General features: G+C 46.5%; 2 protein-coding genes across 4 annotated transcripts in view; one reads left to right on the top strand and one right to left on the bottom strand.

Moving 5' to 3' along the window:
* The window catches only part of Eftud2 (elongation factor Tu GTP binding domain containing 2), a 50,037-nt gene extending 28,666 nt beyond the window's left edge, over positions 1-21,371 (top strand). Inside the window, exons 11-27 of one of the 2 annotated variants that reach the window (XM_029566020.1) lie at positions 4,278-4,341; positions 4,749-4,839; positions 7,313-7,448; positions 9,566-9,693; positions 10,768-10,961; positions 12,587-12,698; positions 13,101-13,241; positions 14,796-14,897; positions 15,954-16,036; positions 18,082-18,168; positions 18,360-18,486; positions 18,685-18,772; positions 19,390-19,508; positions 19,659-19,753; positions 20,194-20,347; positions 20,514-20,621; positions 20,922-21,371. In XM_029566020.1, the coding sequence (XP_029421880.1) occupies positions 4,278-4,341; positions 4,749-4,839; positions 7,313-7,448; positions 9,566-9,693; positions 10,768-10,961; positions 12,587-12,698; positions 13,101-13,241; positions 14,796-14,897; positions 15,954-16,036; positions 18,082-18,168; positions 18,360-18,486; positions 18,685-18,772; positions 19,390-19,508; positions 19,659-19,753; positions 20,194-20,347; positions 20,514-20,621; positions 20,922-21,017 (1,925 nt within the window). In that variant the 3' untranslated portion in view covers positions 21,018-21,371. The remainder of the gene's footprint in view (positions 1-4,277; positions 4,342-4,748; positions 4,840-7,312; positions 7,449-9,565; positions 9,694-10,767; positions 10,962-12,586; positions 12,699-13,100; positions 13,242-14,795; positions 14,898-15,953; positions 16,037-18,081; positions 18,169-18,359; positions 18,487-18,684; positions 18,773-19,389; positions 19,509-19,658; positions 19,754-20,193; positions 20,348-20,513; positions 20,622-20,921) is intronic. The other variant, XM_008838211.2, reaches the window with a different exon arrangement.
* Positions 21,372-21,825: 454 nt separating this feature from the next.
* On the bottom strand, positions 21,826-24,056 carry Higd1b (HIG1 hypoxia inducible domain family member 1B). Of its 2 annotated transcripts, none has more exons than XM_017799437.2 (4): positions 23,973-24,056; positions 23,087-23,277; positions 22,567-22,701; positions 21,826-21,961 (listed from the first exon to the last, which is right to left on the bottom strand). In XM_017799437.2, the coding sequence occupies exons 2-4, from the start codon at positions 23,184-23,186 to the stop codon at positions 21,900-21,902; spliced, it is 297 nt and encodes a 98-aa protein (XP_017654926.1). In that variant the 5' UTR covers positions 23,187-23,277; positions 23,973-24,056; the 3' UTR covers positions 21,826-21,899. The 2 variants fall into 2 exon arrangements, with proteins under 2 accessions (XP_017654926.1, XP_008836432.1); XM_008838210.3 differs by lacking the exon at positions 23,973-24,056 and adding an exon at positions 23,328-23,520 and having other exon boundaries at positions 23,087-23,238.
* Between the last annotated feature and the right edge of the window lie 2,557 nt (positions 24,057-26,613).

Raw genomic sequence — 26,613 nt, 5'->3', positions numbered from 1 at the left:
TCTCAGTGTGTGCTTTTGCTCTTGGTCCTTTTTTATCTTGTGGTGGTTGGCGTTTTTGTTTTTGGGGTGTTTTTGCAGTGCCCAGGATTGAACTCAAGGGCTAGGGGCTAGGCAGACATTCTACTGCTGAGCTCTACTGTGTGTGTGTGTGTGTACATATATATGTATATATAAACATATGTTAACACATGCTCATAATGAAAAAGTGGAAAATAAAGTTTATTCAAGTAATTCCGATTCTCTGTAATATGATTTCTTTGCAATAATCACTGTTAGGGTTTTGTTATGGTTCCCTCTTTTGCTGTTTATTATTTTATATGAAGGGGATATTGTGTATATGCATCTCCTGTGTTTTCCACTCATCATTGGAACATGGACCATTTTCTTGCCGTTAGACGTTTATTTTAGTTATTTGTAGTTGTAAATTATGAATGGATGGGCTGAGAGTGGAACTCGGTGATGCTGAGCACGCACAAGGCCCCAGCCAACAAATAAAGAGATGGATGATGAGTAGGTGGACAGTGAGTGGAAGTCAGCTGAGCAGGGTTCCAAGAGTTTTCATGGTCCTCACTGTCCTTTGTATTGACCTGAAAGCAAAATCAAAGACTTTTTTTCTTGAATTCTAAGCTAGCAGTGCTTCAGGTTCTTTTTGTTCTTGTTATTTTCAGACAGTTTCACTCTGTAGCCCAAGTTGACCTGGAACTCACTATGTATCCCAAGCCAGCTCAAAACTTCTTCCTCAGCCTCCCCAGTGCTAGGGTGACAAATATGAGCTACCATATCTGGCTGAGATGTTACAGTTTCTTATTTTTATTTTATTATTTATTTTATTTTTTGGTATTTTTTGAGACAGGGTCTCCCTGTAGCCTCAGCTGGCCTGGAACTTGCTGTGTAGACCGGGCTGGCCTCAAACTCACAGAGATCTGCCTGCCCCTGCCTCCCAAGTGCTAGGTTTAAAGGCGTACATCACCACGCCCAGTTATTATTTTTTAAATTTGTGCTTTTTGTTTTTTTAATATTTATTTTTTATTTTATGTGTATGAGTGTATTGCCTGCATCTGGGTAGGTGCACCCATATCGTGCAGTGCCCATGGAGATCAGAAGGTGGCATCAGATCCCCTGGAACTGGAGTTATAGACAGTTGTTAGTTGCCATGTGGGTGCTGGGAATAGAACCCGAGTCCTCTGTAAGGTCAGTGCTCTTAACTGCTGAGCCATCTCTCCAGCCCCAGTTTCTTATTTGAAAAAGGCCCTGAGCCTTGGGAGAAATGGTTGCTCATTCACTGGGCCCATTGTTAGTGTATGAAGGAGCCAGCCATGGGCTCTAGTATCCTCATAACAGAGCCACAGAAAGTCATGCAGGCACTTGTGGAAAGGCCATACTGAAGGGATGTGTGAGATCACAGGTCCTTGTCCTTCACTTTTCATGTGATCTGTGCTACATTTCGTTTCATATACTCATGTTACATGTGGTCACAGACCTTAACTGCTAAAGTTGGGACCCCAGAACCTATTTGTACTATATTGTCAGATCAATATGTCTTGCTAGCAATATAATGCCACAAGGTATGGTGAATAAGGCTACAGTAAGTAATCACCTGCTCCGAGGAACTTCCTCTGGTCCTAGGTAGTCAAAAGCCCATACAATGATGAATGGCATTGTGAGGTTCTGGTGGAAGCTGGATGCCAGGTAGTTGTGGCAGGCAGGTATAGATGAGAGAATGAGGGGAGAAGTCAGCACCAGTATCCTACCAGCAGGCAGGCTGCAGGATGACAGGGTGTGATAGGCAGAGGGTAGAGAGCTGGGCACTTCAGGCTTACACGATCCAAAGGCCCGTGAAGGCAAGCATTCTTTTTCTGATGTGTGCAGATAGCAGTGAACTGTGCCGCCAAGGAGAAAAATGAAACCCCCTGGCAGAACCAGGTGTGGTGGTACACACCTGCAATCCTAGCACTTGAGAAATGAAAACAGTAGGATTGTGACTTCAAGGCCAGCCTGAGCTACATAATGAGATCATTTCTGAAAAAAAAAAAAACCCGACCAGTACCAGCACCAGCAACAAAAAAGTGCTGGTGGGCTGTGTCATTGCCCAATGGAGGATTTGGGATTCCAGGTACTTTATTGGCATTTAGGAGCTGTTAAAGATTCTGTTGGGTGTCTGCAAAGCTGATAAAAGACTGCAGGAAAGACAGCCTGTTTAGCTATTTTGCCAATATTCAGAGACAGCATTGTGACTGGATTACTGTTACCTGTTAGATTGGAAAGGAGGTGGGAGGAAGAGGGTGTAATGTGTTGTCATTCTTTCAGTAAGCATTCAGGAAGCTTCCTTGAAGTGCTAGGCCCTTTATTGCAGCTGTTCAGAGTTTGTTTTGGAGACAGGATCTCATGATGTCTCCCTTGAACTTGGAATCCTCCTACCTCAGTCTCAAGAATGGGATTTTAGACATACCACAGAGCCTGACTTTTTTGGAACTACTCTAGAAGTTCAGTTCAGAGATGGAGGGATGGCTCAGTGGTTAAGTGCACTGGCTGCTGTTGCAAAGAAACAGGTTCAGTTCCTAGTGCCCACGTGGTGACTAATAGCAATTTGTAATTCCAGTTTCAGGGGATCCGATGCCCTCTTCTGACCTTCGTGGGCATTGCATGACACTTGTGCACTTACATACATGCAGGCAAAATACTCATGCACATGAAATTAAAAATAAATTTTTTTTAAGTTAAAAAAAAAGTTTGAGTGCTTGCCTAACAAGCTGAGACCCTGAGTTCGGTCTCTAGCACTCCAAATTCAGCCCTGTGATAATGATACCACACTGGAAGTGCAACAATAAAGGGTGTGGTCACGTGTAACATTGCATTGGAAGGGAAGTTTGGGTAACTGCTAAAGCAGGAAAGAAGGTGCTGGGGATGTGGCTTGGTTGGCACAGTACCTACCTAGCATGCAGGAGGCTCTGGATTTTATCCTCAGGACCAAACACTCTGGACATAGTGGCTGGCACACACTTATAATCCCAGCACTTGATAGAGGAAGGGGGATCAGAAATTCACAGTCATAGTGAGTTCAAAACCAGCCTGAGCTACATGAGAATATGATCTCAAAACAAAAATACCCTAAGATGAAATAAAAATAAATTTTTTGTCTTTTTAAAAAAATTTTTTTTTTCAATCTTTTTGAGACAGGGTCTCCCTGTAGCCCCATCTGTCCTGGAACTCACTATGTAGACCAGGCTGGCCTTGAACTCGCAGAGATCCACCTGTCTCCGCCTCCCAAGTGCTGGGATTAAAGGCATGCGCCACCACGCCCGGCTAAAAATAAAATTTTTTAAAAGCAGAAGAATTTTATAATTAGCAGTAGGAAAGAAAAGACTTTGGGGAACTTGTTTGAAATGCAGCAGCAGCCTCACTGAGAGGGAGGAAAGTCTGGAAGGGAATGTGACTGGGGAAAAGGATATGCTGCCTTTATACTGTCTCAGGTAAGAAGGAACAGCCTGACATCTGGGTAGACATTTCCAGGAGGTAGTTGGTGTTACCAGTGATCAAGTTGAATGTTTCAGGAGCTCTGTACTCAGGAGATTTTTGTTGTGTTTTTGAAAGGCTGGGGATTGGATTTGTGGGCTCATGCATGCTAGACAAGCGTTCTATTACTCTATCAGTAAGTTATGTTTCCAGCCCAGGCTCAGAAGAGCTTGAATTTTAAAAGCCACAGTTGCTTCATTAAGCAACTTGACAAAAATAAAAAAAACAAAAACAAAAACCAGATAAGCCACAGGTTTGGTCTTACCTGGTTTCTCATTACAGTTGGATTGAAAACATTAATTGGTAAAAGATGAGACATTTTTTCATTAGACTGCCTGCCAGAGGCTTAGGGCTTGGTGAAGCCTCATACTGACACTAGGTGGATGAGAAAGGAAGGGACCATTAAGTTCCACTTGCAGAAAGGATGGGTGTCAGTGTAGACAGACAAGCAGCCGAACCTGCTCCATCAGGAAGGGACACAGCATGCTCTTGTCCATAGCTCATCCTTCCTCATGGGCCACAGTCCCTTGCTGTTGGGGAGATGCCTTGGTTCTCCTTTGGGCTCCAGCATGACCTTGTCTACTTTGAGCCAGTCCTGTCCTTTATGCCCAGTGTCCCTGTCTGACCACCTCATTAGAAGATGTCAAGACCTTAGAAAGGAAGGTGCTAGAATTCTTCAGCTACAAACCACTTGCAGCACCTAAAAGAGAACTTTGAACTGCACTGCTCTAGACAGATTATAGTTGTGTGTGCTTCTTCTATAGGTGACATTAATTACCAGGAATTTGCTAAAAGACTCTGGGGTGACATCTACTTCAATCCTAAGACGTAAGTAGAATATGGAGTGTGACCTGTGGACTGAGGATCTATTTCCCCAGTAAGTAAAATACATAAAGAGTCTCTGGGCCAAGTATGATGGCATATCCTTTAATCCCAGCACTTGGAAGACAGAGGCAGGTGGATCTCTGTGAGTTCAAGGCCAACCTGGTCTACATAGTGAGTTCCAGGACAGCTGGGGCTACAGGGAGACCCTATCTCAAAAAGTTAAAACCATTTTTTCTCTTACACCGGAACTGCTGTCTTTCTGCCACCTGAGTGGTTGGTATCATTGGAAACTGTGGTCTTCCCACTGTTTGGCTCCTACTCCAATTCAGAATTTAGGCAATGCACCCTTGGGGTCAGTTACACTGTCTTCTCCCTCCTAGGTCACTCACAACTTTCCTTTTTCTTGTTAGGCGAAAGTTCACAAAAAAGGCCCCAACTAGCAGCTCACAGAGGAGCTTTGTGGAGTTTATCTTGGAACCCCTTTATAAAATCCTCGCTCAGGTGAGTGTGGGAACACCTGGTTCAGATCTGCTTTTCTAAATACAAGGTAGGAAAACTGGTGAGCTTGAACTCTCCTCTGCCTTAACCCTTCTCTGTTAGTGTTTAGTTATCAGTTTTAGGTTTTTGTATGTAGTGTGTGTGTGTGTATGTGCGCATATGGAGGTCAAGTGTCTTCCTCTATGATTTCCCACCTTATGTTTTGAGACAGGGTCGTTCACTGAACTTGGAGCTTACCAGTTGACTATTGGTTAGCCAGTTAGCCCCTGAGATCCTGCTTTCTTCACCTCCCAGTGCTAGAATTAGAGGTGCACACTGCCTTGCCCAACTTTTTATGTGGGTCCTGATCTAAACTGAGGGCCTCATGCTCACACAGCAGGCACTTTACCCACTAAGCTATGTCCCCAGCCCCCTCATCAGTTGTTTATTAAGAATCTTTTGGAGGCTGGGGTGTCGCTCAGTTGATAGTGCTTGCCTATCATGCACAAAACCTTGTGTTAAATCCCTAGCACCACATAAAACTAGGTATGGTGGCATATGCCCATAAGTCCAGCATTTGAGAGGTGGAGGCATGAGGATGAGGAGTTCAAGGTCATTATTGGCCACATAGTGAGTTAGAGGCTTGCCTTGACTACTTGATACCCTGCCTCAAAAAACAAGGGGGCTGAAGGGATGGTTCGACAAGTAAAAGCATTACTTCTCTTGCAGAGAACCTAGGTTGGTCCCAAAAACCCACATCACCGGGCTCACAACTGCCTGTGACTCCAGTTCCATAGAATCTGATGCCCTCTTCTGGAGTCTGCAGGCACCTGCACACATTGGTTGTACAGAAATTCATGCAGGCACACACGTACACATAAATTTAAAAAAAAATTCAATTACCTTTTGAATGGAGATTAATATTTCTCTGTCAATATTGCTGTAAAAGTAAGGAAAGCAGGAAGGTACAAAAGGAAAGGCACAATCTAGGAAAAGTGTGTGGCTATTCACTGGCAGTTAAGAACTAATCAGGTATGGAAATCTAACTTGCAGGTAATAGTAGTGAAAGTCCTCCTGATTATGTTATTAAAAATGTTGAAGCCAAGTGTAGTAGCACCGGCCTTTAATCCCAGTATTTAGGAGGCAGATCTTTATGAGATAGGTCTACATAGCAAGTTCCAGACCAGCTGGGGCTACAGGGAGACCGTGTTCAAAGAAAAAAAAAAAAAATCCCAAAACACAAAAAATGAATGGCAATTGTTGGGCATGATGGTACATACCTGTAGTCAGTCTCAAGCTACTAGGGAGGCTGAGACAGGAAGATCACTTTAGCCCATGAATTTGAAACCAACTTGTACATGGTGAGAACCCATCTCAAACAGCAGCTAATATTTTTTAAAAAGAATGGTTGTATGTATTGTGTAATAACTATTCTGGTTATTTATGCATATGATGTTTGTCAGATTGAAAGAATGCATCAGAAATGATTAAAGGTAGAGTTGTAGGTACTGGAGATGCTGAAGCAAGAGGTAAAAGGCCCGTCTGGGTTACAGAGTGAGTTCAAAGACAGCCTGGCAACTTGGTGAGACCCTGTCTTAAAATAAAAGAACAGGGCCAGGAATGGGTATAACTTGCCTAGCATGTGCAAACCCCTAGGTTTGCTCCCCCAGAAAGAACAAAAGAGGGTGGGAAGGAGCGGAGAGGAGGAAAGAAGAAAGGGAGGGAGGGATTCATAAGGATGTGATTAAACTTTTGAGATGCTTCAAGAAATAGAATGTAACATGTTTATACGAATTTTTGCTAAAGTTCAGAACTAAAGGGTAAAAAATAACTGTTTTCATGCAGACCTTTTGTCAAAGACAGTAATAAAATATGCAGGTGTTTGATAAGCACTTTGTCTAGTGGACATACCCATACACACAATCACATGTACACACAATGTGTATGGCCTTTCCAACCTACAAAAGAACAAGACATAGCAACATGACAAAATGATTAAAATTTATCAGTGCTGAAAAAAAAAACAACAGCATCTCATGTCAGACTGGAATGGATTAATCAAAGAAATGTATAGAATCTGCCTTAGTAAGGACCTTGAGTCTGCTGAAGATGATTTAGTTTGGCCTTGTTCTGACAGGATAGACTGCTAATTGCCCTTTTTAGTTCCTTCCATTATATGGATTCTCTAAATCTGGCAGTCTTTAAGTAGGAGGGGTAAGAGATTCCCAAGTGGGTATGATGCCGCATGTCAGGTGCCAGGGGGCAGTACTTACAGTAATCAAGCAGAATGCTTAGTTTATGGTATGTGGAGATTTTACCATGTCAGCTTCACTCTAGCTTGAGGCTAGGTATCATAGACACAAACTGTTTTTGCCAAGCGCTCTTCTTGTTGAAGACTGCTCTTCAGATTGTCCTTTGACCTCCCTTTACCGCCCTCTGTAGGGTGCTCTCTCACTGGAACTCTACAGAGCTGACCTGGTGTCTTGTGTGCTCACAGGTGGTGGGTGATGTGGACACCAGTCTGCCAAGGACCCTGGATGAACTAGGCATCCACCTGACTAAGGAAGAGCTGAAGTTGAACATCCGCCCCCTGCTCCGGCTGGTCTGCAAAAAGTTCTTTGGCGAGTTTACAGGTAATAAATAGCTCAAGGCCCTTAACATTATCATTCTCAGCTGTGCATAGTAACTTACACCTATAATCCCACATGGACAGCAGGAGGATCAGAAATTCACAGGCCACTCTGGGTTTCATGAGACCCTGTGTAATAAAACAGCAACTACCACATCCTCCTTTTGTCCCACCACAGGTTGTCCTGGAACATCTGCCTTACTCTGCAGCTTTATCTGCAGTGGTGACCAGAGTTGTGAAGATCTTTAAAACAAACTTCAGTGGTTTTTCCCAGCTGCTTTCTCTAGTTGAGTCTTGTGTTAGGAACCAAAAGGAATTAGCTTTCCCCATCAGGAGGATGCTACAAGTGAAGAAGATAGGGTGGTGGGTTGTGAGTTCTGGTGTATTTCTGGGGTCATTCGGGAAGTATGAAATAGTGGGGAAAGGGGCTGGAGAGATAGTGCAGTGGTTAAGAGCACTGGTTCTTGCAGAGGACTTGGATTTGACTCCCAACACCCACATGGCTGCTAACAACCATTTGTAACTCTAGTTCCAGGGGATTTGACGACCTCTGTAGGCACTGCACAACGCAGGTACACCTATAATACATGCAGGCAATACACTCGTACACATAAAATAAAAATAATAAAAAAAATAGGGAAGAAAGTGGAGACAAGGACTCGCCAAGTGTTGTAGTTTTATCACTGATAGAATGCCTGAGAGAAACGACTCAGGGCTCAAGGTTTCAAAGGGTACAGTCCATCCTGGTGGGGTTCATGGTGGGGAGAATGTGTAGCTGGGACTCCTTACATCTTGATAGACCAGAAAACAGCCTGGACTGGAAATGGAGCCAGGATATAGCTCTCATCCTGTTCCCCCAACCACCCACTTCCTCCTAAAGGTTCTGCAGCCTCCCAAAACAGTACCACCACCTGGGGATCAAGTACTAATACATGGGCCTGTGGGGGACAGTTCATATTCAATCTCTTAATAGGGGGTTTGGATTAAGAACCCCAGATTTCGCCAGGCATGATGATGCACACCTTTAATTCCAGGCCAGCTGGGGCTACGCAAAGACCCTGTCTCAAAAAGACCAAAAAAAAAAAAAAAAAAAAAAACCCACCCAGTTTTCCTTTCCCTTGACCTCCTTTCCTATCTTAGTTATGTAGAAACCAGGTGCTAGAGTAGGAAGAAGACTGGGCTAGCTGAGAAAAGACTTAAGGTTTGGGGGTAGGGGTTGTTTGTGTGTATGTGTGTGTGTGTGTGTGTTTGAGGCAGGATCTCACTGTGTAGCCTGGGTTGACCTGGCCTCAACTTTCTAAGAGCTCTGTCTGCCTCCTGAGTGCTGGGATTAAAGGTGTGTACCACCATGCCTGGCAAGGCTCCTAATTTTAATGGCTCATTCTGTTTTTTGGTTTTGTTTTGGTCCTTTTGAGACAGAGTCTCCCTATAGCCCCAGCTGGCCTTGAACTCAGAGATCTGCCTACCTCTGCCTCCCAAGTGCTGGCGATGGCATGTACTAGCAAGGCTCCTAATTTTAATAGCTCATTCTGGACTGGCCATCAGTCAGAGATGCTGGGCACCAATCAAAGCAGACACAGCTGGGATTAGGGCTGTGGCTCAGGTGTTGACCCTGGATTTGAGCACCAATACTGCTAAAAAACAAAAACTACCAATCCCAGTGTCCTAATGAGTGTTCTCTCTTTGATGGCTTACCCTGTCTGTTGGGAAAATAGGGTAACTTATTGACTAGAAACATATGCAGTGTTCCTCAGTGGGCACACTAGTTACCCAGGAACTATTCTATGTAAATCTAAGGAATACAGACAGACAAGAAGCATATCTATATCTAGGTTAATGTCAGTACTCAGTAAGTGCATCAGGAAATATATGGATCTCAGTGGCCATGGTTTGTTATATTTTCAACTTTATGTCAGATGGATTTCAAGGAATCATGTACCACAGAGACCAACTTCTGGAACTTCCTAATATTAATGTGACTCCAAATCTTTTATATCCTCATAGGAAATTGACTTCCCTGGAAGTGTTAGCTTCCTGGGTGTGTCTTTGACTCCTGCCCACTTAACCTGTAAGAAATGTGTGGAAATGGTGTAGTAATAGCTTCCTCTTCTCCTTCTGTAGGCTTTGTGGACATGTGTGTACAGCACATCCCTTCTCCAAAGGTGGGCGCGAAGCCCAAGATTGAGCACACCTACACTGGCGGTGTGGACTCCGACCTTGGCGAGGCCATGAGTGACTGTGACCCTGATGTAAGAGACTAAGTCCCCCAGTGCCACTTCTGCATGGACATACTGATTTTGGTTGCAAGAGTATTGCCTTCTTTGCCATCATTTCCTTGTCTTCTCCCTTTGAGCAGAATCGGGCCTGAATTCAAAGCCTGATTGTTGCCAAGAAGTACTGGGGTAACCTTAGGAGAATCCCTCGTGCTGAGTCTGTAATAGGATGATAATATGTGAGTGGTTGCTATGAAAATGAAGTAGTGTTTGAGGAAGGAGTAGAGTGTGGTGCCTGGCAGATAGCAAAGCATCAACAAATGGCAGCTCATCTTGTCAGCCCTGGTGTTGAGAATTATCTTTCCCCGAGGGGTGTAGCTCATTGGTAGAGCTTGTGCTTAGCAGGATTGAGGCCCCAGGATTCAATCCCCAAGCACCAAAAAGAAATCAAAAACATCGTAAGACAAGTAATTTTGTCAGTTGTGCTTGTCAGTCTGTGATCCTAAACCTTGCCCCCTCCCCCCCAAAAAAAGAATTTTTATTTTGTTTTGTTTTGGGGGTTTTGGTTGATTGGTTCTGTTTGATTTTTCTTTTTCTTTTTTTATTACATTTATTTAATGTGTTTGTGAGTACACACACGTACACATATGTCATAGAGCACATATGGAAGCCAGAAGACAACTTGTAGGAGTTGGTTCTCTCCTTCCACTGTATGGGTCCCAGGCATCAAACTCAAGATGTCAGGCTTGGTGGCGAGCACCTTTACCTGCTGAACCACCTCCCTGGCTTACTTTTTGTGTTTTATGACACAAGCTCTTGTTCTGTACCCCAGGCTGTTCTGCTCTGGTCAGTTTTCCTGCCTTAGCCTCCCTTATGCTAGGCATACAGGCGTGTATCACCACATCTGGCTTGGTTGTCTCATTTTCTTTTTTCTTTTTGCTATGTCTGTGTCTCCTTCAGAGAGGGAGGGGTAGTGTCTGTTTTGGAATTTTCCCAGGTGACGTCTTCCTTGCATTTTGCTTCCTCACAGCTCACATCATTGCTGTCAAGGGAGGTGGTACTTACCCCAAGGATGTATATGGTAAAGCTGTTCTCTGTTCCTTCCTCCAGGGTCCTCTGATGTGCCACACTACTAAGATGTACAGCACAGATGATGGAGTTCAGTTTCATGCCTTTGGCCGGGTCCTAAGTGGCACCATCCATGCTGGGCAACCTGTGAAGGTGCTGGGGGAAAACTACACCCTGGAGGATGAGGAAGACTCCCAGATATGCACTGTGGGCCGCCTTTGGATCTCTGTGGCCAGGTACTGCTGAGCAGACTCCGGAAGGATACATGTTGGCTTCTATCCTAGGGCCATCCCAAGGTGCTGGGAAGGGGGTGGTCCACCTTGGAAACACAACAGCTACCTGATTCATAAAGTACAGGATGAGACAACCCTCCCGATGCAGAACTGTTGACTTCTAGTTTTGTTTTGTTTTTTAATATTTTATTTATTTTTTATGTGTATGTGTGTATTGCTTGCATGTAGGTAAGTGTACCTGTGTTGTACAATGCCCATGGAGAACAGAAAAGGCTGATGGATCCCCTGGAACTGGAGTTACGGACAGTTGTTAGCTGCCATGTGGGTGCTGGGATTCGAACCTGGGTCTTTTGCAAGAACAACCAGTGTTCTTAACCGCTGAGTCATCTCTCCAACCCCCTACTTCTAGTTCTTAAGGTTCCCAGGACCCAAGGGCCACTCCTGTTGGAATGTCAAAAGCCTTCCTTTTGAGTTTTGGATAACTAGAATGACATATTTTTAGTAGGATTTCTTTTTTTTTTTTTTTAATCTTTTATTATTATTTTTTGTGTATGAATGTATTGCCTGCATGCATGTAAGTGCACGTGAGTTGTGCAGTGCCTGCAGAGGTCAGAAGAGGACATCGATTTTCCTGGAACTGGAGTTAAGGACAGTTGCTAGTCACCATGTGGGTGCTGGGAATTGAACCCAGGTCCTTTGCAAGAGCAGTCGGTGCTCTTAGCTGCTGAGCCATCTCTCTAGCCCCTAGGATTTCTATTTTTACTTATCTTAATCTGTTTTAGTCTCTTCTCTGTTCCTTAAGTTACTCCCTTCATGTTTCTTTCCAAAAGCAATAGTTTCTAAACCCCCACTGTCTATTCTTTCACTAAAGTCTTGCTCAATCTCTTAGCATCCCAGTCTGTTGAATCAAACTGAGCTTGGGCCTGTGGGCTGCTTGTGTCATTGAGTTTGGCATCTCAGTTGACAAGCAAAACTGAGCAATCCTGTCCTGATGTGTCTGCTGTGTTTCTCCAGTGGTCTTTTGCCTTTCCTCCAGAGCCTTTTATGGAAGGCAGAAGAAAATAGAAGTCAGGAAATTGTGTTTCTGTCTTTGGGCATCCCCTTCCATTTGATAAACCTCAGGGAGTAGCCTTTTACCAGGAGTCTCCATTTGGAATTAAATTTTTCTGTTACTTCTTTTTTCTTTAATATTTTCTTTATTATTTTTATTTTACGTGTGTGAGTATATCGTCTGTATGTATGTGAGTGCACCTGTGTCATGCAGTGCCTTGAAGGTCAGAAGAGGGCTTCAGATTCCCCTGGAACTGGAGTTAAGGATGGTTTGTAGCTGCCATGTGGGTGCTGGGAATTGAACCCGGGTCCTCTGCAAGAGCAGTCAGTGCTCTTAACCGCTGAGCCATCTCTCCAGCCCCTCTGTTACATCTTCTTATACTACGTCCTTCTGTATGTCCTTCCGTAACACTTGTCCTGTGTGTGCTTGTGTATTGCATCTCTCCCCTGCTAGAACAGTTCTGTTTTGTTCACCTCTGTTCCTGGCTCTCTGCCTGGCTTGTAGCAGATGCTTGTACATTTTTATGGAATGAATGCTCTACCTAAGTTCTGTGGCTGTTTATTGGCTGTTATTCCAGGTACCATATTGAGGTGAACCGTGTTCCTGCTGGCAACTGGGTTCTGATCGAAGGTGTTGATCAGCCAATTGTGAAGACAGCAACCATTACTGAACCCCGAGGGAATGAGGAGGTAGTGTTTCTGAAGAGGCCAATGGAATGATTTAAGCTATTGGGCACATTAAGCACAAGGAACCACAGTCATGTGAGCAAATAAGCATTGAAATCCGCAAGTTCCCAGCTCACTGCCACTTCCCAGCTCCAGGCCCGAGCACAGGCTCAGCTTCCTAGCTCTCCCACACTGCTGCGTTCTCCCTCCCTGTGTTCAGTTCAGATGCTAAGAATTAGGAGGTATGCCTCTTGTCTTTCCCACCTCTTTCTGCCAAAATGCCTGAAGTGAGTGGGCCTTTAGCTTGGACCCCATGGTTCTTAGTTGGAGAATGTCTGACTCTAGGCAAGTCTTCAGCTCCTGTCTTTGGCTTATGCCCTCTTGCCTACTCCAGAGGCCCTCACTTGTCTGTATTTTAAATCTCAGGCTCAGATTTTCCGGCCCTTGAAATTCAATACCACATCTGTTATCAAGATTGCTGTGGAGCCAGTCAACCCCTCAGAGCTACCCAAGATGCTTGATGGCCTGCGCAAGGTCAACAAGAGCTATCCATCACTCACCACCAAGGTATGTTCAAGACCTGCAGCAGCTGCCAAGCCCTCCGTGCTCCAGCTAGCTGCTCTGTGCTGCCCATGATGTGATGTTCATCAAGTGTTCCTGATCTGCTGCTTCTCACAGCCTCTTTCAGGAACAATCCCCATCTGTTGCTATCATCTGAGGGCCAAACAAAACCCCAGTGTGCGTGTTCTTCCTCAAATGTCTTTAGATAGACAGTATATATTCCTTGAGGGATACACATTTTGAATTGATTTTATTTATTTATTTACTTCTTATCTTTCTCAGACAGGATCTCCCTGTAGCCCCAGCTGGCTTAGAACTCACTGTGTAGACCAGCTAGGCCTTGAACTCACAGAGATCCGCCTCTCTCTGCCTGGGATTAACGGCATGCACCACCACACCCAGCTGAATTTATTTTCTGGAAAGAAGGGCATGGTGGTAGTCGCCTGTAATCCCAGCACTTGGGAGGTGAAAGCAGGACAATCCAAAATTCAGAGTCAACCCCAGCCACATAGCAAATTGGAGGCCAGCCTGGGCTACATAAAACCCTGTCTTTTACAGTGGGCTGGGTGTGGTAGCACACACCTTTAATCCTAGCACTCGGGAGGTCAGGCAGGTGGATCTCTTGAGTTCCAGGCCAGGTGGGGCTACAGGGAGTCTCTGTTTCAAAAAAACCAGAAAAAAAAAACAAAAAACAAAAAACTGTGACTCTGATCCTTGTATACTCTTGAGCCTACCAGCAAGGTATTTCTGAGTAGCAGGTAGGGAGGGTTAAAGGACTAGCATGTGTCTATGGGTGTAGGATGGTGTTTACCCTGAATGGCCAAGGTAGGAATCAAGTCAGTGACTTCCTTTGCAATAGCTATGTTGCTATGTCTTGGTGTCTTGAAGATCTACTGGTTAGGGAGGTGCTCTCTTCTGCATCCTTGTTTTGGGACAGAATCTTACTATGTAGTAATCTCTGGCCTGGAGATCACTATGTAAATCAGCCTGGCCTCAAGCTCAGGGTGATCCTCCTGCCTCCTGAAAGCTGGGATTATTGGTGTACCATACCCAGTTCCTTTCTTTTCTTTCTCTGTTTTTCTCCTTTCTTCCTTCTTTCCACCATCTTTCCCTTCCTTTCTCTTTCTTTTTTTTGGGGGGGGCGGTGAGTAATAAATCCCCTAGCAATAAGAAAATAGTTTTTTTTTGGAGGGGGTGATCTTTTTGAGACAGGGTCTCCCTGTAGCCCCAGCTGTCCTGGAACTCACTATGTAGACCAGGCTGGCCTTGAACTCAGAGATCCACCTGCCTCTGCCTCCTGAGTGCTGGGATTAAAGGCGTGTGCCACCACACCCGGCTAAGAAGATGTATTTTGAACCCAAGCCTCAAAGCTTTCCAAGAAAATGCTCTATCACTGAGCTACAACCCTAGCCTTCCACTGAACCTTCTTAAGAAGCTAGAGCAGTCACTGTTTCTGGTAGTGTGTTGTGACACCCTCTTTGGTCTCATGGTTTTATTTGCATCAGCTGTGGCTGCCATGAGAGCATGCAGGCTGTGACTGTTGGGTTTGCTGTGTTTCAGGTGGAAGAGTCGGGGGAGCATGTGATCCTGGGCACTGGGGAGCTCTACCTGGACTGTGTGATGCACGATCTGCGGAAGATGTACTCAGAGATAGACATCAAGGTAAACAATGCCCCTTGCCTGGCCAGGAGTCCAGCTTCCAGCTCCAGAGGGAGGGCCTAAATTGCCAAACACAGGACTCTCCTGAATGCCCACTAGAGACTCGTCTGTAGAAAGCACTCTCTGTTGCTCCTTGTCAGGGAAGATTTTTTTTTTTTTTTTGAGACAGGGTCTCCAGCTGGAGCTCACTCTATAGACCAGGCTGGCCTCGAACTCACAGAGGATCCGCCTGCCTCTGCCTCCCGAGTGCTGGGATTAAAGGCATGTACCACCACACCCGGCCTGACTTTCTGTTTTTAAGAAATGGTTGGTATACATTTGCCTAGCACTTTGTTAGTGGAGTGCCTGCCTCTGCCTCCCGAGTGCTGGGATTAAAGGCGTGCGCCACCGCGCTGGCTGTCAGGGAAGATTTTAAAAATTGATTTGCCCCACTCGCTCGCTGAGTCATCTCAATATCATACTTAATTAAAGTCAAGACTCTCAGGCCAGAGTCACAGTCCTTCATTAGGAAAAGACCTACCAAGTCTGTGATGACTGGGCCTAGTGGATGGTGTCGCAGAGATTGGGAGCTGGCGCTCCAGGGTTCATTGCCAAGTCCTGACCTAGAACCTTGAACGTGTATGGCTTGGCCATCTCCCAGTCCAGACATTTTCTCCAAGCCTCTGCTGCTGGGCAGGTGTCCTCGGGCTCCTCTTGGAGTCTCCCGCAAATGTGCCCAGGGGACGCTGAGTTTCCTGGGGAAAAGCTGTACACTTGGCTTGAGAATGGAACAGCTGCTCACCAGTGGGTTAGTCAGTGAATGTTAGATGCTTTCTTAGAAGACTATAGTTAAAGCCCTAGTTTGATCCACCACTTACACTTTTGACTGAGGAATGGGCTTTCTCTATGCCAAAGCTTTTCCGTGGTGGTTTGGATAGCTCTTTAACCTGCTGTGGCAGTGCACTCATGCTGCTTAAAGCGGAGGGAGAGCCCTAGGTGCTTCACAGGTCCCTTAAGGAGAACTTTGGCCTTTTAACAAAATTAAACTTTGCCTCAATTTTTTTCTTTTTAATTACCTAGGTGGCTGACCCAGTTGTCACATTTTGTGAGACAGTAGTGGAAACGTCTTCCCTCAAATGCTTTGCTGAAACACCCAATAAGAAGTAAGTAGAGAATGGGGAACAAGGGAGGGGATAGGAAGCAAATATGAGCAAAATACAATTAAAATGTCGCAGTGAAACCCATTGTTTTGTACACTTATGCACATTTTTTTCCAGGTGGAGCTCACTGTATCTTTCTTATCTTTGAAAAAAAGGGAAGGGTGGACAGCAATTGAGGAAGACTCAACATCAGACTCTCACCTGTACAGACATGCACACACTTTGCTCATGCAAATACACGCACAGGAAGAAGTTGGTTATATTGGTACATGACTCTAATCCCAGCACTTAGGAGATAGTGGCAAGTGGGTCAAGAGCTTAGGCCAGCCTCAGCTACATAACAAATTTAAGGGCAGCCTGGGCTACATGAGATCTCATTTCCACGCTGGGCATGGTGGCATACTCCTGTAATCACAGCATTCAACAGGCAGAGATGGCAAATCTGTGAGTTTGAGACCAACCTGGTCTACATAGGGAATTCTAAATTATCCAGGGCTGCATAGTATAAAACCCTGTCTCAAAAAGAAAAAAAAAGATGTTTCCAAAAGTTTAAAAAAATAAAAAATGAAAAGCTAGCCGAGCATGGTGGCACTTGCATTTAATCCCAACACTTAGGAGGCAGAGGTAGGTGGGTCAGTGTGAGTTAGAGGCCAACCTGGTGTACATAGAGTGAGTTCTAGGCCATCTGGGGCTACAGGAAATACCCTGTGTCAAAAAAACAAAGGCAAGCTGGGCCTGGTTGAGGCAGCTGTTGAATTTCACTGAGTTCAAAGCCAACCTGGTCTACAGAGCAAGTTCCAAGGCAGCCAGGACTACATAGTAAGATCCTGTCTCAAAATAATAATAGTAATTAAAATGTAGACATGGTAGCACACACCTTTAATCTAAATACTTGGGAAGCGGAGACAGGCAGCTCTTTTAACAGTTTGAGGCCAGCCTGGTCTACATAGAGAGTTCTAGCCCAACCACGGGTTGGAGAGATGGCTCAGCAATTAAGAGCACTGGCTACTCTTGCTGAGGACCCAGGTTCAGTTCCCAGTACTGACATGGTAGCTAATAACTGTAACTCCAGTTCCAGGGGAATCTATTGCCCTCTTCTGACCTCTGCAGGCATTGCATGAACACAGTGAACTTACATATATGCAGGCAATACATTCATATACATAAAATAAAAATAATATTTTTTTTAAATCCCACTAGATATGGTAGTGCATGCTTGTAATCTCAGTGCTTGGGAGGCAGAGACATGAGAATTGTAGAAAGTTCAAGGCCAACCTGGTCTACTTAGCAAGTTCCAGGCTACCTAGGGCTGCATAGTAAGACCCTGCCTCAGGCGGGGAAAAAAAAAGAAAGAAAGAAAAAGACTTAAGCTGGGAGTACAGTGTCCCTAGGATGGACAGCCTCAAGGGCATTCTCTTCCACACTCAGCCCCACTCCCCGCAACACAGCAACTGTAGCTGTAGAGACCTCTTGAGATGGACTTGGGTAGCTGCTGCTTAGGATGCTTGAGTTGACCCCAGCCCCTCATCCCTTACTGCTTTGAACACTTTTGTTGTGGAATTCCTTGCCTTGGATATTCCCAAGTTTTGTAATTGCCATTTCTCCTCTACCATGTCACCATTGAAAACTTTGTTCAAAATCTCAAGTGTCTTTGTTTGTGTTTTGCTTTGCTTTTGAGGCAAGGTCTGTCTCTGTAGCCCAAGATGGCCTAAAACTCACTAAATAGAATTGTGTCAGTTCTTCCTGTTTCAACCTCCTAAGTATGCAGGCATGAGCCACTATGCCCAGCTTCAGTGTTAGTTCTTTTTATTTGTTTATTGGTGCTGGGGGTGAAACCCCCACGTGCTAAGCTCCTGTTCTGCTACTGAGTTGTACTCCCAGCCTTGCTTTTTAAGAAAGAGCAGACAGAAAAGAAAACAAGGTGAGCCCCGTGCTGTCTCCCAGGACTCCCACTGCTGTCACTGTTTGGCTGTCCACTTTGTCATCCTTAGGAATGCCTCTGCTCATCCTGTGACCCCTCCTCACTGCCCTTGTTCTTTCTGACCCAGGAACAAGATCACCATGATCGCTGAGCCTCTTGAGAAGGGCCTTGCTGAGGACATAGAGAACGAAGTGGTCCAGATCACCTGGAACAGGTTAGAACAGGCTCTGCTTCCAGGGCTAACACTACAGCTTCTTTGCCTGGTGTGTAATACCACACATCCTCCTGGGAAGCATGTAGCCCCTTTGCTGTTGTCCTGGAGGTGGTATGTGTAGAGTGAGGTCATTGTCCCCCAGAAAGGGAAGATCCATGGCCCCAGGAGCCAGTTTCTCTTCTTTTCCCCAGGAAGAAGCTGGGAGAATTCTTCCAAACCAAGTACGACTGGGATCTGCTAGCTGCCCGTTCTATCTGGGCCTTTGGCCCTGATGCCACAGGCCCCAACATCCTGGTGGATGATACGTTGCCTTCGGAGGTAGAGTGAACCAGTGGGAGCCATGTAGCAGTGTGTTAGCCCTTGAGTGAAGAACCTACAAAATACTCTTTTCTCCAAAGACTTTTTGTGTCCCCTGGTGATAGAGTGGCCCCTCACAGCCCCACTTCTTTTCTCCTCCCTCCAAACCTGTTAGCTATTTCCAGGGGACTGCTAAGGGGCCCTCATGTTTCTGCGCAGGTGGACAAGGCTCTCCTCGGCTCAGTGAAGGACAGCATCGTTCAAGGTTTCCAGTGGGGAACCAGGGAGGGGCCCCTCTGTGATGAGTGTAAGTCCAGTGGCACCTCCCAGCCCCATTCCCAGGGCCCTTGCATCCAGCTACATGAGGTCATGAAGTGAGGATAAGTTCCTTATCTTTCAGACCCAGCAGAAGAAACTTGGGATGCACTGGGTTATCCCAGTCTTAGGCCAGCCTCCTTCCTCTCTGCTCCCTCCCTTTCGCAGTGCCATCATTAGGTTCAACTTGAAATGAAGTCATTTCTACACTGACATTCACTCTCGATTCCTAAGTTGAATCTTTGGCTGTGTTAAGAGAAATACTACAAGAATGATGATTAGAGTGGTTTATTGACCCAGGTTGGACCGGCTAGATGTGCAATTTCTAGAGCATAGTTATAATTGCCCTCCACCCCCCAAAAAAATCTTTAGAGGTAACACATAAGATTGTAGGAAAGTTCCACCTCAGAGCATGGCCTGAAGTAAATGCTAAGAACATGTTTAACTGCTGATCTCTTTGCTACTGGCCTTGCTGATCTGATTAGGACAGCCACCTCTGGTGTGACTTTTGTGCCATATCTTCTGTGGTGGCAAGGTACTCTGCTGCTCTATCGTGGCCCTGTGACTCGCCCCAGCTCTCTTCACTCAGTTCTCCTGTCTCCTTTTCAGTGATTCGGAATGTCAAGTTTAAGATCCTGGACGCAGTGGTTGCCCAGGAGCCCCTCCACCGGGGAGGTGGCCAGATCATCCCAACAGCCAGGAGGGTAGTCTACTCTGCCTTCCTCATGGTAAGAGTTGAGTTGTTGGGACTGGTCTTTCCTCGACAGATTAAGGGGAGGACCAGGCAGAAGCCACAGAAGGACCCAAAAGGTCTGGAGACCCTTTATTCTCATTCTTCAACCTTGCCATAGCATAGCCCTTTCTCATTCTGTTTGCAGGCCACACCTCGTCTGATGGAGCCTTACTACTTTGTAGAGGTCCAGGCCCCTGCAGATTGTGTGTCTGCTGTTTACACTGTCCTGGCTAGGCGCAGGTGAGTAGCCCAGGGTATTAGGATTCTGAGAACAAGAATCTCCTTGGCTGCTGGGGGTGGGGAAGTGGCTTAGCCTTCCTACCCTCCACTCCAAAAGCCAACTGAGCTTGTTTTCCACAGGAAGTAGGAGAGAACTAAGTCCTAGCTTTACCACAGTGATAGTTGAGGTATCTCCTTAGCTCCTGGGGCAAGTGCTACTGCAAAGCTGTAGTGGGGCTGTTGGTGAAGTCCCATTGTATCAGTGTCCATACCGTTGTCTCCTGCCCAGAGGTGACTGCTTCTGTGTCTTCTTAGAGCCCCAAGCCCATTCTCTTTGTAGAACCTGTTACAGTTCTTTGATGTTAGCTGGGCTAGTATACATGGAGGAGCTGCAGAAGCCACATTGCTCCTTGCCTTTTGGCCTGTATACAACTAGGACCTCAACTTTTTGTTTTTCTCAGGGGGCATGTGACTCAGGATGCACCCATCCCAGGCTCCCCTCTGTACACCATCAAAGCTTTCATTCCAGCCATCGACTCTTTCGGCTTTGAGACTGATCTCCGCACTCATACTCAGGGACAGGCCTTTTCTCTATCTGTCTTCCACCATTGGCAGGTGAGGAAACCTTTTGGCCTTCTACGGTAAGACTGACCTATTTCTGGCCAGTTACCCTTCCATACCCCTAAGAGAGATGTTCCAACATCCTAGAGAAGAGTCCTGCATCTGGGCCTGAATCCTCAGGGAAGCTGTTTGAACTGCCTTAAACCTCTTGGCCTTTCAGATTGTCCCTGGTGATCCTTTGGACAAGAGCATTGTCATCCGCCCCTTGGAGCCACAGCCAGCTCCTCACCTGGCCCGGGAGTTCATGATCAAAACACGACGGAGGAAGGTAGGTGTCCTTACAGGCATTGCCATCCCTCAACCCTCATGGTCTCCACAGGCATTGGTGTTTTCATTTCTTTTTTTGGATCCTTTTCCTAAAAGTAGTTTACTACTGTTTGGAACACTATACTCTGTATTCCTCAGGCAACCAGATCTAGGGCCCAAAGGGAACTAACAGTACCCTCAAGGCACAGCACCACTAGTCTGCACCAGCCTTCTTTCCCATCAAGCACAGGTCTTAGATGCCTCCCAGTTAGTACCCCCTCACATGGAGGTCACCCTTGCATTTGACCCCTGTTGTCCACAGGGCCTGAGTGAAGATGTGAGCATCAGCAAGTTCTTCGATGATCCTATGTTGCTGGAGCTTGCCAAACAGGATGTTGTGCTCAATTACCCCATGTGAATGCAGAGGGCTGGCAACTCCTGCTCTCTGTGTAGACTACAGCCCTGGACTCGCTGGGACCCATGTGATTGGGCTTTCATGCTGTATCTGGGAACTGCTGTGGTGCCATCTTGAACAACCCAAGAGCCTCCAACTCAGTGAGGAAGGGGTGTCTGGCCTCCTGGTTCCTTCTGTGGCCTCTGTCTGGCTCCATTCCCAAGGAACAGAGAGAAGCTTGGACCCAGGGAAAAAAGAATGAGAACAGCATGAAAATGTTTAACCCCAAGGGGCCTGTCCTCAGGATTTACATGGAATTTTATTTCTTAAAGTTCAGCCTTAGCCATGGTTTGTAAATGAACAGAACATTCTGACCTATGCCTTGGTCTGCTTTCTTTCCATCCCCCTCATTCCCCCACCCCCTACAGCCTGTCTAATCTGAGCACTTATATTCTGGGTATGTGATCTCCCATGAGGCATCACTGCCTCTGCTCCCAGCTGTAGCCTCCTTCCTGCCTGGGTCTCCAGGGAAGCAGCCTGTGGTGGAAAGAATGCCTATGTCTGATTTGGTGTTCCCATGAGCCTCAGGTTCCCTTCCCTACCCCCCACACTCCCACCCAGGCTGCTTCTCAGTGGACCTGAGGTGGTATAGGAGTTGCTGGGACCCTGGGATCCAAGGTCAGTTCTCCTCCCAAGAGACTGCTATACCTTGTATCTTTCTGACTCTTGAGTTAGGGGCCAGAACCTTTTAGTTAGCATACGTTATATTGGGTCCTCCCACCAGCCACCACAGTTCCCTTTCTGTGCTCTGCCCTTGAGCAAGACACTTGACTTTCCTCAGCATGGCTTTATTAGGCACATTGGGGAGACAGATGGGGGATGGGCTGCCCTGCTACCCCAGGAGTTCTACTTCTCAGCATCCTGTGATGTCCTCTTGATGTAATCTTTGTACATTGTGTACACAGCACCTGCACAAGGGAGGAGACATGCCCCTTGGCATCTGATCCCTACACTCTTCCTCCCTGATTCTCCCAGGTGTCCCAAAGGCTCCTTTGAGCCTTTCCCTTGAGAACTCCGCTTCCCTGCTCATCTTTCTGCCCCAGGTCCCAGCAGCTGCTCCAAGTATCCAAGCACACAGCCTGGAGGGAGCAACTGAGTAGACAGTTCCCAAGCATTTTGACATATTCTGTCAAGTGGGCTAGTCAGAGATAGTTATGTTATTCATGGAGAAACAGGCTCAGTGAAAGGGACTGGCCACAGTCACAGCTAGCAAGTAGCAACTTCTTGATTCAGAGAGGATGAGAAATCCAGCTTACATTCTGCTCTGTGATTGTTCTCATCTCTGGGGCAAACTCATAAATAGGCTGTGGCTATCCCATCAGCCAGGGACAGGTAACCAGTGGGGAACCTTGAACAGGCCTCACTGGGGGGGTTCATGAAGGAACTGATATGAATGCTAGTATGGGGAACAGGGACTTGATTCATAACTCCCTTTAATTGAGGATCACAGGCTGCCCGGTCAGTTTTGTCCTTGTTCTCCCTGTACACCCTCTCCCCCTACCAAGCTGCTTACCGAGCATAATGGCACCCACAGCACAAGCCTGCGCTGCCACTCGGGTGTGGATCAGATGTATGGACAACTTGGTAGAACCTCGAGCCTTCAGCCGGTAAATCCTATAGGCTGCCACCACCAGGCAACCTCCTACACCTGTGGACAAAGAATGGGATCTCTGGGCCTATGTCCATCCCAGGCTGCCCCTGCCTAGTGAGTGATACCTCTCTTGGCAGAGTATGTTGGACACCTGGATAGGCAGCTTTTCATGCACCAAGCATTTGGATATTGAACTGTTTGCCCTTGGTGGTGTTTTCAAAGGGCCTGTGAGCCTCTAATGATGCCCCTTCCCCATATTCTGATAGTCTATCATGACTACACCCCTACCTTAGCTTCTCCAACCGCTCTTGGCACCTACCTCTTAGTTATAGGCATTTTCCTACTCTAGGGCCCTTAAGGGAAATTCTGGGGCAATCCCAAGTTGCAATAAAGAGATGAGCTCACTGAGAGGCCTCCATCCCACTTCTCTTCCTCCACTCACCTATAGGAACCAGTGGAGACTCCCTGGTCTTCCTTAGGAACCTTTCAGACAGGTTGTCTTCACCTTCAGGTGGCTCCCACCAGCCCTTGTTAGCAGACATGATCCTGGATCCAGATGTTAGCAGCTGGGGCTACCTAGGCTTCAGCACAGCCCTGGAAGAAGGCAGCTCAAAATAAAAACTAATTTTCAGTCTAGAGTGGGGGGAGGAAAAAAAAAAGGTTAGCTGCTAGGACCCTCTTACCATTGCTCAGCACAGCCTCCACTTGGAAAGATGTCTCTCCCAGGTGTCCTGTCTCAGGAATCTGGGCCACTAGTGGCCACTTTCTTCATGTCCACCCTGACATCCGCCTCTTCCCTAGTTCATTCTGACTTTACTGTTCTCTGCTTCCTGCTCTCTATTTGTAACCCTATGGGTGTAGTCCTTGTTCCAAGAAAAACAGCTGGAAAAATCCATGGAGGGAACTGGGAAGAACAGTCCTTGGAACTTGGGGCCTCCTTTGGTCTTGGATCTGTTGACAGTTGTTCCTAAGGGAGCTCCAGAGCAAGATCTGGCCCTGGGGAGCCAAAGCCAATCCAGACAGACAGAGCACCATTTACCAAAACACGAGGCAGATTGAAATGAGATGATAGATTTTGCACCCTAATACTAAAAGAACAAATCCTGGTCATCTAGCTGGTCCCCACCCTGCTACATCTGTCCTATCCTGAAACCTCTACTGATCTGCTTGTGAACCTTGTAAATGTTTATTCAGAAGCTAGATAGAATCCTAGTCCTCAGGACCAATTCTGCCAGCAGGATGCCTTCTAAGTCCAAGCACAAGACAAATACTCTGCCTGAGTCAACTCTTCTTGGTGGCCCATGGATCTTCAGTGTGCCTATGCTTACCCTAAGAGAGATGGCTAGAAAATGGAGAGTAGCAGCTGGGCCAGGACTCAGCATCTGCTTCTTTGATTCAGTCAAGAGCTGATGCCGGAGCTGTCACTATGGGGTCAGAGAAGCAGTGACTTGGGCTTTATGGAGACTTTGAAGTCAAGAAAGAGGGGAGGAGAGAGAACACAGCATCAGTCTTAACCCCCCATCTGCTGAGCTCCAGATGGTAGAAAGTAAGGTTATACAGATGTAAGAGCGCCCTTAACTGATGGGAACCCATTTCCCCTGCACACGTGTGGCTGCTGGTAGAGATCTGAAAGAAGCAAAGATAGAGCTCCTGGGTCCTTCCCACATTAAGCTCTCTGAAATATTCTTATGAGCAATGTCAGAAGTAAGTAAAATACCACAGTTGTAAGAGACAGGCTTTCTGGTCTTTGTCTTCTGGACAGGCCTGGTGACACCTTTAACCCCAGTACTCGGGAGGCAGAGGCAGGTGGATCTCTGTGAGCTCAAGGCTAACCCAGTCTGCATAATGAATTCCAGGCCAACCAGAGCTCTGTCTCAAAAAATATTAAATAAAAGGGGGCTGAGGCGTATACCTCAGTGGTATTTGCCTAGCAAGTGGGAAGCCCAAAGTTCAGCCTCTGTGTGTATGCATGTGGGGGAGTGCCTCTGGATCAGGGAGGTTTTTAAAAATTTATGTGCATGAGTGCTTTGCCTGCATGTATGCAAGTGCTCCATACGTGTGCAGTGCCCAAGGAGGCCAAAAGATGGCATCAGGTCCCCTGGAATTGGAGTTATAGATGGTTAGCCATCATGTGGGTGCTGGGAACCGAACTCAGGTCCTCTGAAAGAGCAGCCAGTGCTCTTATCTGCTGAGATCTCCAGCTCCTGGATCAGGGAATTTTATCCAGAAATTTGAGACAACTGAGATGATTGCTTACTCAGGTTTCATGACCATGACCCAATGATCTGAAGCTAGTGCCATTCTGTACCAGGTATTTGTAGTTCAGACCTGTCAACAGATGACAGAAACTGAGCTTCAGAGAAGCCAAATGACTTGTCCAAGGATACACAGCTAGTAAATGGTGGTGTCATCATCTGTCCTAAGTCTGGCTGGCTCAGGGGGCTGGCCAAGTTGAAACCCTTTCTAGATTAATATTCTGGCCTCCTTGACCAAGAAGAAAAGGCTCTTGCTAAGCCAATGGGACAGATCAGGATGCACTGTGTGTGTGTGTGTGTGTGTGTGTGTGTGTGTGTGTGTGTGTGTAATGCACACAGGCATTACTCTCAGCCTCTGTGTCTGTGTGTTCGTGTGTGTGTGTGTGTGTGTGTGTGTGTGTGTGTGTGCGCGTGTGCACGCGCGCGCACGTGTTCCCCAAAGGGATCTTTTCAGCACTGGAAATTTGTCTAGCAGCTGATATCCTTCTTTTCTCTCCCTAACACTAGTTGCTCTATGAACAGACTCAGGGTCACAGCAACTCCCCAGGGCATTCACATATCCCCCAGTGTCCATGAGAACACTCCTCTCTGCCGTTCACACACACTCCTGTGCTGCTTCTCCAGGTCCCCACGGTGGCCTGAATTCTCAAGAGATAGATGGTATATGCTCTCCTAATTTAGGATACAGGAGGGGGGTTGGAAATGACTGGATGAGACAGGAAATCAGGATCAACTTCAAAGCCTCTAAAGAACAGGGCCTGGAGAGATGTCTCAGCAGTTAAAAGTATTTGCTGCTTTTGCAGATGACCTGGGTTCAATTCCAGTCACCCACAAGGGATCTTATGCCCTCTTCTATGCACCAAGAACATGATTGGTTCACAAACATACATGCAGACACTCAATACATACATAGAAAATAAAAATCTTGAAAGAAAAGAACAGGCCAAACTACAGAGAGCCAGATTCAGCTTTCTCCCTATTGAGATATGTTTGCCCGGGCTGGAGAGCTGGCTCAACCGTTAAAGGCTTGGGCTCACAACCATAAAAGACGAGATATATTTGCCCACCCACATTTCAGCCCAGATGTCTTGGTTTGTTTTCAGTTGTGACAAAAACACTGACCAAAACCATCAAGGGAAGTCAAGGCAGGCACTCGGCAGGAACCTGGAACACAGACCATAGAGGAACGCTGCTTACTGGCTTGCTCCTCCGGCCTGTGCTCAGCTTTCTTTCTTTGGTCTTTTTGAGACAGGGTCTCCCTGTAGCCCTAGCTGCCTTCACTATGAACTCACTACATAGACCAGGCTGGCCTTGAATTCACAGAGATCCTCCTGCCTCTGCCTCTTGAGTGCTGGGATTAAAGGTGTGTGCCACCATGTCCAGCCTTCAGCCTGCTGTCTTATATCACCTGCCCAGGGGTGGCACTGCCCACAGTGGGTGGGGGCAGAGCCCTCCCACATCACTCAACAATCAAGAAAATGCCCCACAGACATGGCCACAGGCCAATCCAATGGAGACAATTTGTCAATAGAGGCTCCCTCTACCCAGTTTTGTCAACTTGACAAAAGACGCTATCCAACACACCAGAGTTGAGAAAAGAAGTCAGTGTGATATTCAGTGTCTTCTGTGGGCCAAGTGGTTAAGTGCTCTCTGTAGGTATGTTTGTCATGCTATGGATCAAACCCAGGGCATTATGCATGCTAGGCAGGTGCTT

The sequence above is a fragment of the Nannospalax galili genome, unplaced genomic scaffold (assembly GCF_000622305.1).
Source record: "Nannospalax galili isolate Female #2095 unplaced genomic scaffold, S.galili_v1.0 scaffold95, whole genome shotgun sequence".
Taxonomy (NCBI): domain Eukaryota; kingdom Metazoa; phylum Chordata; class Mammalia; order Rodentia; family Spalacidae; genus Nannospalax; species Nannospalax galili.
The sequence above is the reverse complement of the archived record's forward strand: the minus strand, read 5'-3'. Positions and strand labels throughout refer to the sequence as shown.

Coding starts and splice junctions, on each gene's coding strand:
- Higd1b (XM_017799437.2), bottom strand. CDS start 23,186: ATGTCTGCTAACAAGGGCTGGTGGGAGCCACCTGAAGGTGAAGACAAC. Junction 22,702..23,086: donor GTCTCCACTGGTTCCTATAG/GTGAGTGGAGGA, acceptor CTTTGTCCACAG/GTGTAGGAGGTTGCCTGGTG. Junction 21,962..22,566: donor TGTGGGTGCCATTATGCTCG/GTAAGCAGCTTG, acceptor TCCCTTGTGCAG/GTGCTGTGTACACAATGTAC.